The sequence below is a fragment of the Camelina sativa genome, chromosome 8 (genome assembly GCF_030686135.1).
Source record: "Camelina sativa cultivar CO46 ecotype springtype chromosome 8, ASM3068613v1".
NCBI classification, from domain to species: domain Eukaryota; kingdom Viridiplantae; phylum Streptophyta; class Magnoliopsida; order Brassicales; family Brassicaceae; genus Camelina; species Camelina sativa.
Window position 1 is genome coordinate 8192747 of NC_141887.1, and position 15132 is coordinate 8207878.

A 15132-nucleotide genomic window follows, 5' to 3' on the forward strand; every position below is an offset into this window, starting at 1 on the left:
ACTGCATGCTCCTCAGGACTCTTAGAATAAACCAGGATATCGTCGTTGAAAATGATGACAGATACATCCAGAAACTCCTGAAACACACTGTTCATCAATCTCATAAACGCTGCTGGTGCGTTAGTCAACCCGAAAGGCATCACCACAACCTCATAATGCCCATACCTCGTCCTGAATGCAGTCTTCCTCACATCTGCCTCATCTATCGGTATCTGATGAAAACCCAACACCAGATCTACCTTGGAGAACAAGGTAGCACCCCTCAACTGATCCAACAACTATCAATCCTCGGAAGAGGGCACTTGTTCTTCACAGTGACCCGGTTCAAATCCCTGTAATCAATACACAACTGGAAACTCCCATCCTTCTTCTTGACAAACAACACCGGTGCTCCCCACGGTGATACACTAGGACGGATGAATCCCTTACTCAACAGATCCTCTAGCTGCTTCTTCAGCTCTGCCATCTCTGCTGGAGCCATTCTGTAAGGAGCCTTGGATAACGACATCGTTCATGGTTCCATTTCCATCATAAAAGGATCAGACCAAGATGGTGGTAACCCCTGCAACAACTGGAACACATCCTCAAACTCCTCTACAACCGGGATACCGCTAACCGTAGACTTCACCACTGACTCTGGCATTGATATGGTAACCAAATAAGCCTCACGGCCCTTCTCGATCATCTTCCCAGCCTGAATGGTCGAGATCACGAGACTCCCTGAAGTCCGTCTAATACCCAGAAAAACTAACTTCCCTCCTAGACGCTCAAACTCCACTCTACCCCGATAGCAATCCAAATGCACCATATGCCGATGCAACCAATCCATCCCGAGAATCACATCATACAACTCCACTGGACTGATAAGCAAATCCGCTGGCCACGACTCCTCTGCGATCTGAATATCAATTCCTCTGGCTCGTCCAATAACCCTCAGGAACTTGCCTCCCGCAACTATGACAACTTCTGTATGCTCCCCGGGATCCCCTCTGATTCCCACGCTCTCTGCACACTCCAGAGTAATGAAGCTATGAGAAGCTCGAGAATCAAACATAACATGGGACTTAAACCCGCCCACCAACAAGGTCCCTACAAAAACCTCATGTGTTGAGACCTAACACTTTATCACAGGAAAATATAAAATCTGAACTTACGAAGAATTCACAAAGTTAAAGTACCAGAAATTATACCTATGATCGCCCCGGCATTGGTTCCACCAGTCTCTGCAGTCGTGTAAACCTGTGGCGCCTGCTCAATCCGTGCCATCTGCTGCCCTCCAGGTTGCACCTGCAGCAACGCTGCCACTGCCACCGGCTGTAACTTGGGACACATGGGACTGATATGCCATGGCTCCCTGCAATGATAGCATACACGAGCCGCTGTCGTCGGAGCACTCCTCTTGGGACATCTAGCAATTTTGTGATACTTGCTTCCACAACCGAAGCAACTCGCACCACTCGGCCTCTGCGTAGCCTCCCACCTCTTCTTGGTTCCCTGCGCAGGCTTGCCGCCCCTGCTAGAACCACCCTGCTGCTGAGCCCTACTAGGCTGAACTACTGGACTAACCGCCACTGATTGTGCCCGGATATCCTCCTCAATCCCTGCTGCAGTCTCAAGCAGCTCTGCACGCGTAGCATAACTCCGCCCTCTACAGTGAACCCTCAAATCATCACGTAGGGCCCTCAAAAACCTCCTGATCTGAGCCTTTTCAGACTCCATAGCCCAACTCCCATAACATAGAATTCGACTGAACTCCAAGTCCAGCTTCCGCACTGACCGCGTCCCCTGAGACAACTGAAGGAATTGCACCTCCAGCCGGTCCAATGCCTCTCTCGGAAAGTACTTGCGGTTGAACTCCCCCACGAAGTCAACCCTAGTCATCTCCCGCTGCACTCTCCTAGCAACCACTAATCTCCACCACAACTCAGCATCACCAATCAAATGGTGGACCCCTATGTCCACCCAAAACTCCTCAGGACATCTCAGAGTATGGAAGTTACGTTCCACACTCGTCCTCCATGCATCTGCAGCAGTTGGATCTGTACTACCCGAAAGCTGCGCAGTCACGAGACCCTTCATCTCCTTGAGCATGGACAAATAACGTCCATGTGCTCTTGCATCCGCAGCCACTGGTTGCCGCTCCTCTTCCACCACTGGTGGCACAACCTGAGCCTGAGCCGGTACCACAGCTGGCAACCGCTCCAACAACTGTGCTAGCAAAGCCGTAAAGTCAGCACCAGGGACTCCACCCACTGGGACTCCCACACCCGAGACCCTAGCATCACCGACCACTGGAGCATCAACACCGCCCCCTCCAGCCACACTCATGGAATCCTCCTGGTCACCCTACGACTCACCAACACCCTCAGCAGTCACACTCTGGTCCTCGGTCTCACTAACCACTGGGACTCTGCCCTAACCACGACCACGTCCACGTCCACGACCACGTCCGCGTCCACGACCATGACCACGACCACGACCAGCAACAACATCCTCTCAAACCATCTGCACTACCATGAACAGAAGGCTAAGCACGCAATTATACATAACACAAAAACATATACTTACCGTGAAATCACACTGTAGGCTCGAAGAAGGTATTCTATGACTCCATGCCACACAGAATTGACTAACTCACATAATCAATCAAGACATGCAATCCCAAACATCACAACAGAAATGTAGTGAACCCAAACGTAGAACCGTAAGGGCTATGATACCAAACTGAAATGACCGACCCGTTTTTTTTTAATTAATAATAAATAATAAATAATAATAATAATAATAATAATAATAATAATAATAATAATAATAATAATAATAATAATAATAATATAAACTACAACTAGTGGTCCCATATCCACTAGCCACCTAACCACAATCACAACCAAACAGCGGAAACCAAATACCAATGACCAAAACAATATCCAATAATCAAATATAACCTTAAACCAATATCCAAATCATCAGAAAACATGGAACCAACAACCTAGCAATGTTTCTAATGACCCAACTCTAGCAACCTAGCAATGCCAGACAACATCCAATCGAGTCCCTAGAACACCCTCCTCTTCATTGCTTTGATTCCACGATCACACTTTGCCTTTACCTGCACCACAAACACAAATTGTAATGCACGAGTATTTCATAAACACTCAATAAGGCAATCCTACCACCTACTGGCTTATACACACACAACCTGCATCGACCGATGCAATCCCTAAACCGGGATTTCGGTTGGCAGGTGTTACAGCTTTCTCTCTTCTCTTCTCCAAATGAGAAAGAAGAGTGACTTATATAGAGAGTGTGGACGAATTACTCACGCCACACGCATGGGGTTGAGGTGTCATCGCGTCGTTACTTCTTCTTACACTTGTCCAAAACGAGGTGATGATGTGTCTCTCTCTCATTTCCCCACTCACAAGTGGCGAGTGGAAGAATATTCCCTCCCACTTCTCCCATTTTCGATTATTTTAAACACTTAGTAGAAATTCCACTAATATTTAATCACCACTAACTCTACTTTGTGATTTAAATATTCTCCTTAGTGAGTTCCTTCCCACTATCACACATCCCGTTCAACGGTCCTTGGTTCGCTAATCTGTCCGTTCTGCGTACGCCTGTACAATCGACCGTATGACCGACCATTTGGTCGAATTTTCTCATCGGGTGGCTGATCGATCCCTTGATCGACTGCCGGTCGATTGCTATCTCTTTGATCACCCCTTGATACCTCTTTCCAGTTTAGCCTGTCCTTACCTCCGTGTCCATCTGGCCCGTACCACGTTGTGCGGATCACTACAATGAGTCTACTAGAACAGGAAGGAGAGACTCCCACCTTACCGTGAATCGTTGATCGAGTGTATTCCAATAAATATAATAGCTTTTGTAGAAAGAAATTACAGTAAAATTATTTTGATAATTATATTACTCTACTCATAGTGCAAATTGTTATCTAGTTAGTGATGTCATTCTAGCAAAAATTATATAAACAAATTTTATTATTATTAGAACTGTTACAAATACTAACATTATTTGTAATAATTGACATGATGTAATATTAAATTATACATTTTTTTGTATTTAAACTTTGCTAAATATTTGTAAAGCACTTTTTGATTATATATATCTTTTACAATATATTCAATATAGCAATGTTGTTTGTTTCGAGTTTAATATAACTAAAATAAATAGTGTCATCAGCCCATATATCACAACTGTTTATAATGTTGACCTATGCCTTTATGCTATGCGATGACCGTGTATGAAAAATGGGATACTTGATCCAACAATCACCGTAATCATATATGATTATCCAGTATTGACAAAGTACTTTGTTTTAATTTATACGACGACCGTGCATGTGCATTAGCGTTAGTCATGGCTGTGAATGGCACATGTGAAATTGAGAAATGGGTTGCACAAATGAAATTTGAAATTAACAAAAAAAAAAGACTAATGAAATGAATTGCTGAAGTTTCTTCGTAACAATTCTCTGTTATATAATCATTCACTTTATCAAATAAAATGTGATCCATATAAAAGAAAAAACCTCTCGTATTAGCTAATAATCTATATTATCTCTTAGCATGTTCAATATTTTAGAAATTTTAAAAATATATGTATAGTATTTTAGATTTTTTTTAATCACTTTTATTATCTAATAATCTATTTAGTATGTTAAATATTTTAGAATATTAAATATATTTTAGAAAACTCTTTCTAAAAGTGTGTTAAATCGGGTTAATCGACTCCATTTTATGTTATCATGCATTTTTTTCGTCACCTGCCTTATCTTATGACTTTGGTTTTGCGGATACGAAATTTTTTACGGATGTTTGATACGAAGAAATAAAATAAAAACATGGCATGGCTAACGGTTTTGCTTTATGCCGACCACAACAGTCACAAGCGAATCAATCATGGTGAAACTGGTTATGTCCGACCTTTGAATTCTCGATCCGAACAGACGCATATATCTGAAACCGTACATAATTATATTTTTTAATTAATATAATGTTCAATTTTGACTTTATTTTCAAAATTGGTGAGTATTAATGATTTATAAATATTTTTGATAAACTAAAGTCTCTTTCATTATTTTTATGAATCCTAGATTCCCGCCCGACAACATAAGATATTAAGATGTAGCATGTTCGATCTATTACGTTACACATTTTTCAAAATGTTCATTTCTCTCCAATATAGTGGATGCACATTTTACTTTGAATTTGTTTTTTTCTTCTAGTTTTATCTTTTCGACAAGTGTTGTGTAAAATAGTAAAATTTTCAGCTGGATATTTTATTCAACTTGTTTTGTTTATTTTTAAATCACAGCCATTTAGTTGGTTCCACTAGAAATCTTATCTACAAAACAAAACAAAATAGAACATCAATTCTATTTTTGTCAACTCAGATATGTCATAACGTTGTAGTTTTATATATTTATTAATTACAATATAATATAGTCTTGTAATTTACTTAACAAATTCATATATTTTTATTTTATACTAAATAGAAATGATGATAGAAAACATTTACAAGATATTAATAAGGTGTTGGCAAGGAATTTTTACAGTATTCCTAAGATTTCACATATGTATAAATGTAACTTGTATATGTTTATAAGATTACACATGTATTTACGTTAGATCTTAAATTTTTAAAAGCCTTTTTTGATTTTTTTTTTAAATGAGATATTTTTGATAAGTGATATTTAAAAGTGAGCATTTTTAAAATTCTTCCGTTTAAACTAACTAAATCATGACTTTAAGTTGAGTTTAAAATTGACTCACAATTGTGAAACTTAATTTTATAAACTAGTAATTAAATAACAAACCAGATACGGAAGAAGCATCAGTAAAATTGAAACAAGGAAAGCTATAATGATTCTGAGGAGTCTTAGAAACTTCTAAAGATCTTCTCTATACAGCATCCCATGGGATGCTATGCATAGTGTGATTACTAGTGCAATTAGCTGAGGGTTCGAATGGGTGTTAGTCAAAGCAGACTAATCCGTTAGCGGTTTAGTTCACTCTGTTTCTGGAGCGGATAACAAACAGTTGCATATCAAAAGTATTTGTATGTAAAAATGGTCTGTAGTTAGTATGAAACGGTTTACTTTATTTTTTTTTTGGACCACACCACTATAGATTATATTTGATAAACAAAAGCGGTCTAATCCACATACGGATTTGTCCACCCCAATCATGCAATCATTCGACGCTTAGTTTCCATTTTCTTAGATGTTTCTTGGTTTTGAAAAAGTTTAAACCTATATTCTTAGAGTGTCAATGGTTACGACAATTGGGATGGACAAATCTGTCAACAGTTTTGTTCGCTTTTGTTTTTAGGGTGGACAATAAACCGCCATGACCAACTTTATTTGTATATAAAAGCAGTTCGTGGTTTGTCCACGCTGTTTTTTTTTCGGAGTCCCACCCCTACGGAGATATATAATCATGTCTTGACCTAAACCGGTTGCCTTTTAATGACTTTGCTTTACTAATTGGATGATCGGCTTGACTGAGAGAGAAATATAGATAACCAACAAATAAACAAAGCTGAGAGAGAAATATAGATAACCAACAAATAAACAAAGCGAAGGACCAGTCGTCAAGTATTGCCATTGAAAAGGAGGGGATCCATAGACTATAGTTTAGATCATGTGTAATGCTGACCACCAATTCTTGACACTCCTAAACAGCATTGGCTTTTCGGAATTTCGAAGAAAATGCTTGAACCATGTGGCTTAGCTTTTAGCATATCTTTTTAGACCATCTGAATAGTCAACGTAGTACAATATCCATGTTCCCATTCGAAATTATCCAGCAACGACCATGTGAAATATCCTTTCACATCACACCCATCCTCACTGCATATTTGTATCCATATTCTTGATGAATTAATTATCCCATGATTTTATTATTTAATTATATAAAGATCAGTTTTTATCGATAAATAGTGAAAATCTCTTACGTAATCGCTTTCTGGAGTTGTTGAAGATGCTTTTGGTAGTACTTTATTTTTTTTGTATCTTTTAATATCTCTTCACATGTCACTATTCCATTTTCGTAGTCATCGAAACCTATATCCCTCCTTCATCTACTGCACCTTCGTACTGCATTCCATATACATCAGTACATGTATCCTCATTAATTTTAAAAACTAATTACATGACCCTAAAAATGTATCCTCAATCATATTATATGTATATTCATGCTATATACATTCGTGTATACTCATTAGTACATTACCAACAAACCTGATAAGCGGAAGAAGCAACGCCAAAACTGAAATGAGGAGGAAAGCTATAACGATTTAGAGAAGTCGGAGGAAATCTAAAAGATCTTCCCTCTGCAGCATCCCAAGATGCTATACATAGCGTGATTACTAGTGCAATTAGTTTAAATTCTACTATCGTACGTGGACGATACATAGTTTTTTTTTTTTTTTTTTAGTTTTTTACTTTTATTTCAGACTGAAGTACCACGTACCATAGGTAGGTCTTTTGCCTTCTAATGACTTTTTGATTTATTTAATTGGACTAAATTAACAAACTGGATATTCAACGCTTCTTGTTTTGGCGCTTTTATAAAATTGTTTAAAACTAAGACCAATTACAATCTACTGCGTTAAGTCTTTAATTAAACACAAAAGAAGTATTTAATATATTACGTATAACATACACATAGCATCAATAAAGGTGAAAGTATTATTTTCAAAGACTCACTAACGTGTTCAGTTTCGAGAGGTGTAGCTCAAATAAACCGTGTACGAGGTCAGCCGACACAATAATTAAAATAGCATTGGTAATTAAAATATGAATGATATAATTTTAAGTTACTTTTAAAAGTATTTCTGACATATCATTTTAAGTTTGATATAATTCATATTATATATATTTTTTAAAAATTAGTAATAACATAAAATGTAAAAATTCTAAAGAATAAACATTGACTGAGAGTCTTAGACCAATAAGAAAGAAAAATAAATAAATTTAACGAATCATACTATATTAATTGGAAAGTACAGATATGAAACTAACCTTAAAATGTGTAAAAAAAATTACATTAAATTGCTATTACAAAAACTTAATTAAGATTAATTAATTAATTAGATAAATTTAATTAATTAAAAAATGAAAATTGGGGACACATAAAATAAAATAAATTGTAGAAAAGTAAAAAAAATATATTAGAATCAAAACTAATTTGTACTTAAAAAAATTAACAGCTAAGATTTTAAAAATCTAATCAAATAAAATCTATATAATTACAAATTTTATCACAAAACTTTTCCAGCACGGATTAAATTTTTTATCAAAAATCAAATGTAATAAAATATATAACAGTTCCGTTTAACGGCTTAGATTTAAAATATTAATAAATAAAAAATAAAAGTTATAGATATAGTATTTTATCTATTTAAAAAATTATATATTTCTTTTAGCCACCGTTCTTTAGGAAAATAAAGCTAAGTTGAGATTTGAATATATTTAATGCTTGAAGGTCCTTATTACAGACAAATAAGAGAAGCCACAGAAAAAAACAATGAATGTTGTTTTTTAAGAAGTTTTTCAGAACCTTCACTAGCTATATTTAGTTACTTTTTTTACATGTTAGTTATATATTTTTACTTACTTCAGAACTATAGTAAGGATTGCGTTTAATTGACAAAGGTTTAAACAATTTTATTCATCATATGCAAATTTTTTATTGACAGGTTTTCAGCAAACATTTCTAAAATACAAAAATTTTAATATAAACAAACTAAATTTTTAATCACAAACCTTTATAAATAACATAATAACATAATAAATTATTAAAAAATTTCATCAAAAAAGTTCAACCCGCGGTTTTCCGCGAGTTAGTACCTAGTATAACATTAAATGTTTTCTCAAAAATACATTGATAATAATCATTTCAATAAACGCTGAGTTTTTTTTTTTTTTTTTTTTTGTCAACAAACGTTGAGTCTCTGGATCATATAATTAGCTATTTATAAGAAAAAAAAATAGCTATTATAATGTTTCAAAGGAAAGATTGTGTTACTTATTGTGACCTTTTGTTTGAATTTTTTCTCTTAATATCTCGTCTTATAACCACATATTTTCTACTTATAATTTTTTTTATTAAGTGTCTCCAACGGTTGCATTTCTTTATCAGAACTTTTAATAAAATTTATTTACATTTAAATTTTACACAATTAACTCATAGATGATTCATATTCTACCAAATAGACCTAAATTGAATTCGGTATAGTATTTGGCAACTTGGCAAAAACAATACACGAAAGTTGTAAAGAATGACACATTCGTGAATAAATAAAAGACAACACTTTTTGAGATGTTAGGAAACGTCTTTTGGGTCAAGCTGCATAAGTGCTGAAAATGGAGGTTCGAAGCAGGAATGACACATCTTTCTGGTTTGAGTAGTTTTCCCGATTAGTCACTTTCAAGGATGTTGTTAGTGATATAATGGAATGTGTATAATGGGCGTTAATAACATGCAAAAGTCCCTGATGCTGCCTCGGTGCAAAAAAAGGCATTTGCATCAAGCCCCAATATATCAAGGTTTTTTAAGGTTTCCAAATCTTAAGAATATGGTGTATCACAATAATTTTGAGGGACATTTTATTTCATGAATAAACACTGGTTTGATTTTTCTGTTTTGATTCTTTAACATATATAAGAAAATGTATTCTTTTTTAAAAATGACAAATCTTATTTCAGTCTCTTTTGTTTATTTATGTCTTTCCTTTAAAACGGTTAAAACTTGTTTTAGTGCTTTTAAATCTTCATTAAATTAACATATACTAATTCTCTTTATAGTAACTTTGTTTCTGAATTATGATTGTGATTATTTGATATATTGTTTTTTTTTAAAATCTTTAGAATTTAGATTATGAGCATTTGGTGAAAAAGTTTATTAAAACAGAAGAAAAAGATTATGCTTTAGTTTTTTTAGACTATTGTTTTATTTTTAGTTTTTTTTTATATCATTTAGTAATTATTTTATATTTATTTTATTTTAGGAAAAAGCCCCCATTTTAATTTTGCCTTTTAAGTTCGGATTAGTCTGGGCACAGCAAGACGAACTCGTGGGACCCCTATGCCAGTTCCAAAATTTTTATTTGTTATTTTTTTTTATTTTTCTCGTCAAACGTGAGCATATATTATACTAGATGAGGACCCGTCTGATGTGCGGGTTTAAAGTTTTATAAATGAAATTAAATTTAACAAAAATATATTAAAATTTGTTGTATGTTGTTTATAAATTTTATTTTTGTTATAATACATTAATTTATATCTATTTACAAATCTTTTATGTATGTTACTACTAAAAGTGTATTTTTTTTTACACATAAATATACTCTATGTTACAAATATATTTTTTATCATCACCTAGAAAATGTCTATATTAACAAATTAAGCCAACTATTTTACTTTCACTTCTTCATAGTTTTTTAATTACTAAAATTGTTGGCTCAAAAAACATTTTGAATAAAAAATATATTACATATATACTAATCAATGATGTATCATCACAATAATGTATGACCACCATGGAGAAAACTTCGGCTTCGCCCTCATCCCTTATGGAGAGAACCTTGCGTCCATCCTCCTCCACTATGGCCTTGGCTCCACCTTCCTCCTTTGGGGAGATAACCTTGCGTCCAACCTCCTCCACCTTCCTCCCTTGAGGAGATAACCTTGTGTCCAACCTTCTCAACCATAGAGAGAACCTCAATTCTGCCCTCCTCCTATGTGGAGAGAACATATTCACGTCTTTTTGCTATCTCAAAATAGCTTGCTCCGACAACAAATGAAAGTAAAAACTTTTTTCTAACATCACAAAATCTTTTTATAGTAACCAATGTTAAATTTCCCAATGTATCTGTGATAGTAACTATGCCAAAGTGAAAGTAATATAGTTGACTTAATGTGTTTATATATTACATAATATACTAATCAATGATGTATCATCACAATAATGTATTACCGCCATGGAAAAAACCTTGGCTCCACCCTCATCCCTTATGGAGAGAACCTTGCGTCCAACCTCCTCCACCATGAAGAACCTTGGCTCTGCCTTCCTCCTTTAGGGAGATAACCTTGCGTCCAACCTCCTCCACATTCCTCCCTTGGGTAGATAACCTTATGTTCAACCTTCTCCACCATAGAGAGAACCTCGTCTCTGCCCTCCTCCTGTGTAGAGAGAAAATGTTCACGTCTTTTTGCTATCTCAAAGTAGGTTGCTCCGACAACCAATCAAAGTAAAAATCTTTTTCTAATGTCACAAATTTTTTTGATAGTAACTAATGTTAAATTTCTCAATGTATTCGTGGAAGTGTTTTTGACATACCATGATGTAGTCTTTATCTCTGTAACGCCTCAACTGCCACCTTGTTTAGTGAGCCCATGTCCACTCTCAGTCCATGGGCTCATCTTCCTAAGTGGGCCCTACATATTTTCCCGGCTCGTGGATCAACCCATATTTGATGGCCGGTTTGTTACGTTTGGGAGGCTTTAAAAACTTGTTTACCGACCTTACAAATCAATAAATGATTTTTTCCTGTGTTTTGTCCTCACTTGCACAGTTCCGACAATCACTTCCAGGAAGGTCACCCATCATGAAGTTCTCTCATGACCCTTAACCAAAACAATAAGTGCATTTTGGTAACGTATGTGGTCAAATCAATTATTTTAAACATTTCCAAAAAATATTTTGTGACAGTCTTTGAGCTCCTATGGATATATCACCAACGATTTATGTTTTTCTAATCTATCTATCTATGTTTGTTGTAAGCTTGTGTTTGATTAGCCTATTTTATCTATCCATTAGATTGATGAGCTTCTACTCAATATCTTCCTTTAGGATTGAATGAATAATGGTAATAATTATGTTTGCAAAAAAAAAGAAGGATTTACGACCAACCAATTAAAGAAACAATAGAATATTATAAGCATTGTAATATATGAATCCCAAATAATTCAAAATTGAAAATATAAATTAAATAAAACAATCTAAAAATACTACAATAAAATTTAAATTACAGTATTAGGAAAAGAAGACGCATATATATATTTTTTTGTCAACATATTAATCTTACCTATTCCCAGAAAGAAAGAACAATTTTGGTTGAAAAATAAACAAAATTTATCTTCCCATTAAAAAAAAAATCTCAATTAAACAAAGTTGAAAGCAGTGTTTTGAATAAATTATTTAAATATAAGACGATCTATGTTTATATAGAAGTGAGTATTTACAAAATTTAGAATTAATAATTAACTGTATATTTTAATTAATCACTTTTCCTATTTTTAATAGAATTAATAACTTAAAATTAAAAATAAGTAAATAATATTATAATTTCGAATTTTATGAAATATATATATATATATAATCTCCTTATAATTATTTAAAAACTTTGTATTTTTTATTAAATTCAGTTAGTTTTGATAATTATCTTTTTACATTATTAATATTTTTTAAAAACAAAATATTTTATTTTTCTTGTAATTAAATTCTTCCTATTAAATATTAACTTTTACACATGTCAAGGCTGTTCTAAGCCCAATTAAATTAGAAAAATAATGAACAGTGGGTTTAGAACAATTTTTTTGGTCTTGAATGAGAACTGATTTAAGCCCAATTCTCATAGGACGTGGCTTCACGTGATTGGGCAAGATTTTTTGCAAAGAAAGAAAATATTTCATTTCTCTCCTTCTGTTCAAAATCGTATCTAGGTTTTTTCTTTCTCTCCAAAACTGCGAAAGCTTCGTTGTCACCATTTTCGCCGGCTAAGGTTAGTATTTCGGCCATTAAAACACCAAAATTGAGAGCTCTTCCATGTAGAAATCGATCTTTGCATAGGTTTTCTGACAAATCCGTTTAAATTCTCTTCTTTTGTCGATTGATATGTCCGGCGATTTGAAGGCGAAGTCGAAATCTTCTTCCTGAGCCTTTGTCTCCTCGTCTCCTTTGTCTTGAAAATCTCATCTCCGGCGATATAGACAAGGTAGTCCCGTCGTTTCCTCTGTCAGTCATTGTTTCTTGGATGTTTCATCGATTTAGGGTAAAACTGAAATCTGTGAATTAGGTTTGGGTTTAGTAACATGGTATAGGGTTTGTCTCTTCTGTCAATTAACAGTTGTGATTAATTAACACTGATGAACTTTAATTGATTTTGCTTTGTTTCGGAGGCTTGTAGGTGAGGTTAACCAGGGCAAATTAAATCGGATAACCATCAACAAACCTGCATTTGCTCGAAACTAAAAGGTAAGTCACAAGGTTGGTTTCCTGATTTGAGTGATGTTGTGGTTTGTGTAGTAGTGTAAGTGTTTATTCACAGATTTTATTTGATTGTAGTGGCTTGTTAAGTGTTGTTTGATTGTGGCTTGTTAAGTGTAGTAGTGTAATGAGTTTCTCAGAATTGTTTTGTGATGGTCTTGGATGTTTGATTAGGTTTATTTCTTGTAATTGAGTTGTTGTGAATTTAGTGTCACTTAGTTTTGCTTTGTATGTCTCAGCATCTAACCTTTTATCATCTGGTCATGTTCTCGTATTAAGTTGTGATTGTAGTTTTGCTTTTTAGGTTTGAGTTGTCTTAAAACTTTAAAAACTGATTTGAAACATTCGAAACTTTTAAAACTTTTGAAACTGAGTTGTCTTTGAAAGCTTTGAAACTTTTGAAACTTTTAAAACTTTATAATATGAATGCTTTAACAAAACTAGTTGAGTAGGTAATGAATAATTTGAATTTCTTGGTTTTCATTATATTAAAAACACTCAATGACCTTTATTTACTTGTGATGTGACTGAAGTAAGTAATGGTTATTTAGAATTAAAGTCTCTAACAACACCAAACTTTTGATTTAATGATCTTCTTAACTTCTCTATATTACATACGACCCAAATACTCAATCTCTCATATCTTTTACTTCTCTTCTATCATCCATCTTGTTTGCTTGTTTCTTCCAATCTCTAAGAACTTTCGAATAATATCTCTGCCTAAGCTTCTTCCTTGTTTAATTCTGATTACTATGGAATCAAACAATACTCCTAACAGTCAGTCTCAATCCTACTTTAGCCTTCTTAATTTCCCATATGACAGCTTTGCTCCCAATGTAAACATTGGTTCCTCTCAAATCCCTGCTTATAGTTCACAAACTAGTTCACAGCCGAGTCAACCTCCTAGTCAATCAGAAGAGACAGCAGAACAGCGTAGGGAGAGACGGATATGGTCCACACAAGATGACTTAGTCCTAATAAGCGGCTGGTTAAACACATCGAAGGATGCAATAGTTGGGAATGGCCAAAAGACAGGGTCCTTTTGGATCCGTATAGGAGACTGTTATGAAACAAGTAGTCATGTACGTGGTGGTGCTGAGCCTAGGCGCCCTGACCATTGTAGACAAAGATGGCAAAAAATCAGTAAGGAAGTGAGCAGGTTCTGTGGAGCTTTTGCAGAGGCAAAGGGTGAGAAAGCTAGTGGCATGAACGATTTAGATATTTTGCAAAATGCTCACCAAATCTACACTAAGCTGTACAAGAAGAAGTTTGGTTTGGAGTATGCTTGGAGTGTGCTACGCTATGAACAGAAATGGGCAAACCTGGAGGCTATGAACCCCACTCCAAAGACAACCAGCTCTAACAAAAGAAAAGCTGATGATGCTGCACCATCTACAGGTTCTGTCATTGGTGAGCACGAGAGCAGGCCTCCGGGCATAAAGGCAACAAAAAAAGTAAGGAACTCCAAAGGTAAAGAGAAGGTTGCACCATCTGCAGAGTTTGGTGAATCTTGAGAGGCTTGTTACTGAGGAACGAGAGAAGAAACCATTCTTTCAAATGACCCCTGAATTGGTAGTTGTTGTTTGCTTCGGTATGATGGTTATGGTAGTGGTACTTATCATGATTAGTAAGTAAATTTGTTTAGGCTTTATGTATGATTGTAAGCTTTTTGGTATGTACCCGGGATGGTGAACCCGTGAATTGTATGATTGTAGGCAGAGGCTAGTGAACCCGTGATCGGCTTGTTTGGATTTTAGTTTAGGCTTGATTGGTATGTACCCGTGATGGTGAACCTGTGATCGGCTTGATTGTAAGCTTTGTTTAGGCTTGTTTGGAT

General features: G+C 34.9%; 1 protein-coding gene across 1 annotated transcript; it reads left to right on the top strand.

Moving 5' to 3' along the window:
* Positions 1-14047: 14047 nt before the first annotated feature.
* Positions 14048-14809, top strand: LOC104709347 (glutathione S-transferase T3-like). Its single transcript, XM_010425976.2, has one exon. The coding sequence runs from the start codon at positions 14048-14050 to the stop codon at positions 14807-14809; it is 762 nt and encodes a 253-aa protein (XP_010424278.2).
* Positions 14810-15132: the final 323 nt, after the last annotated feature.

What these genes read in the sequence shown, in the direction of transcription:
- LOC104709347 (XM_010425976.2), top strand. Translation starts at nt 14,048, where the DNA reads ATGGAATCAAACAATACTCCTAACAGTCAGTCTCAATCCTACTTTAGC.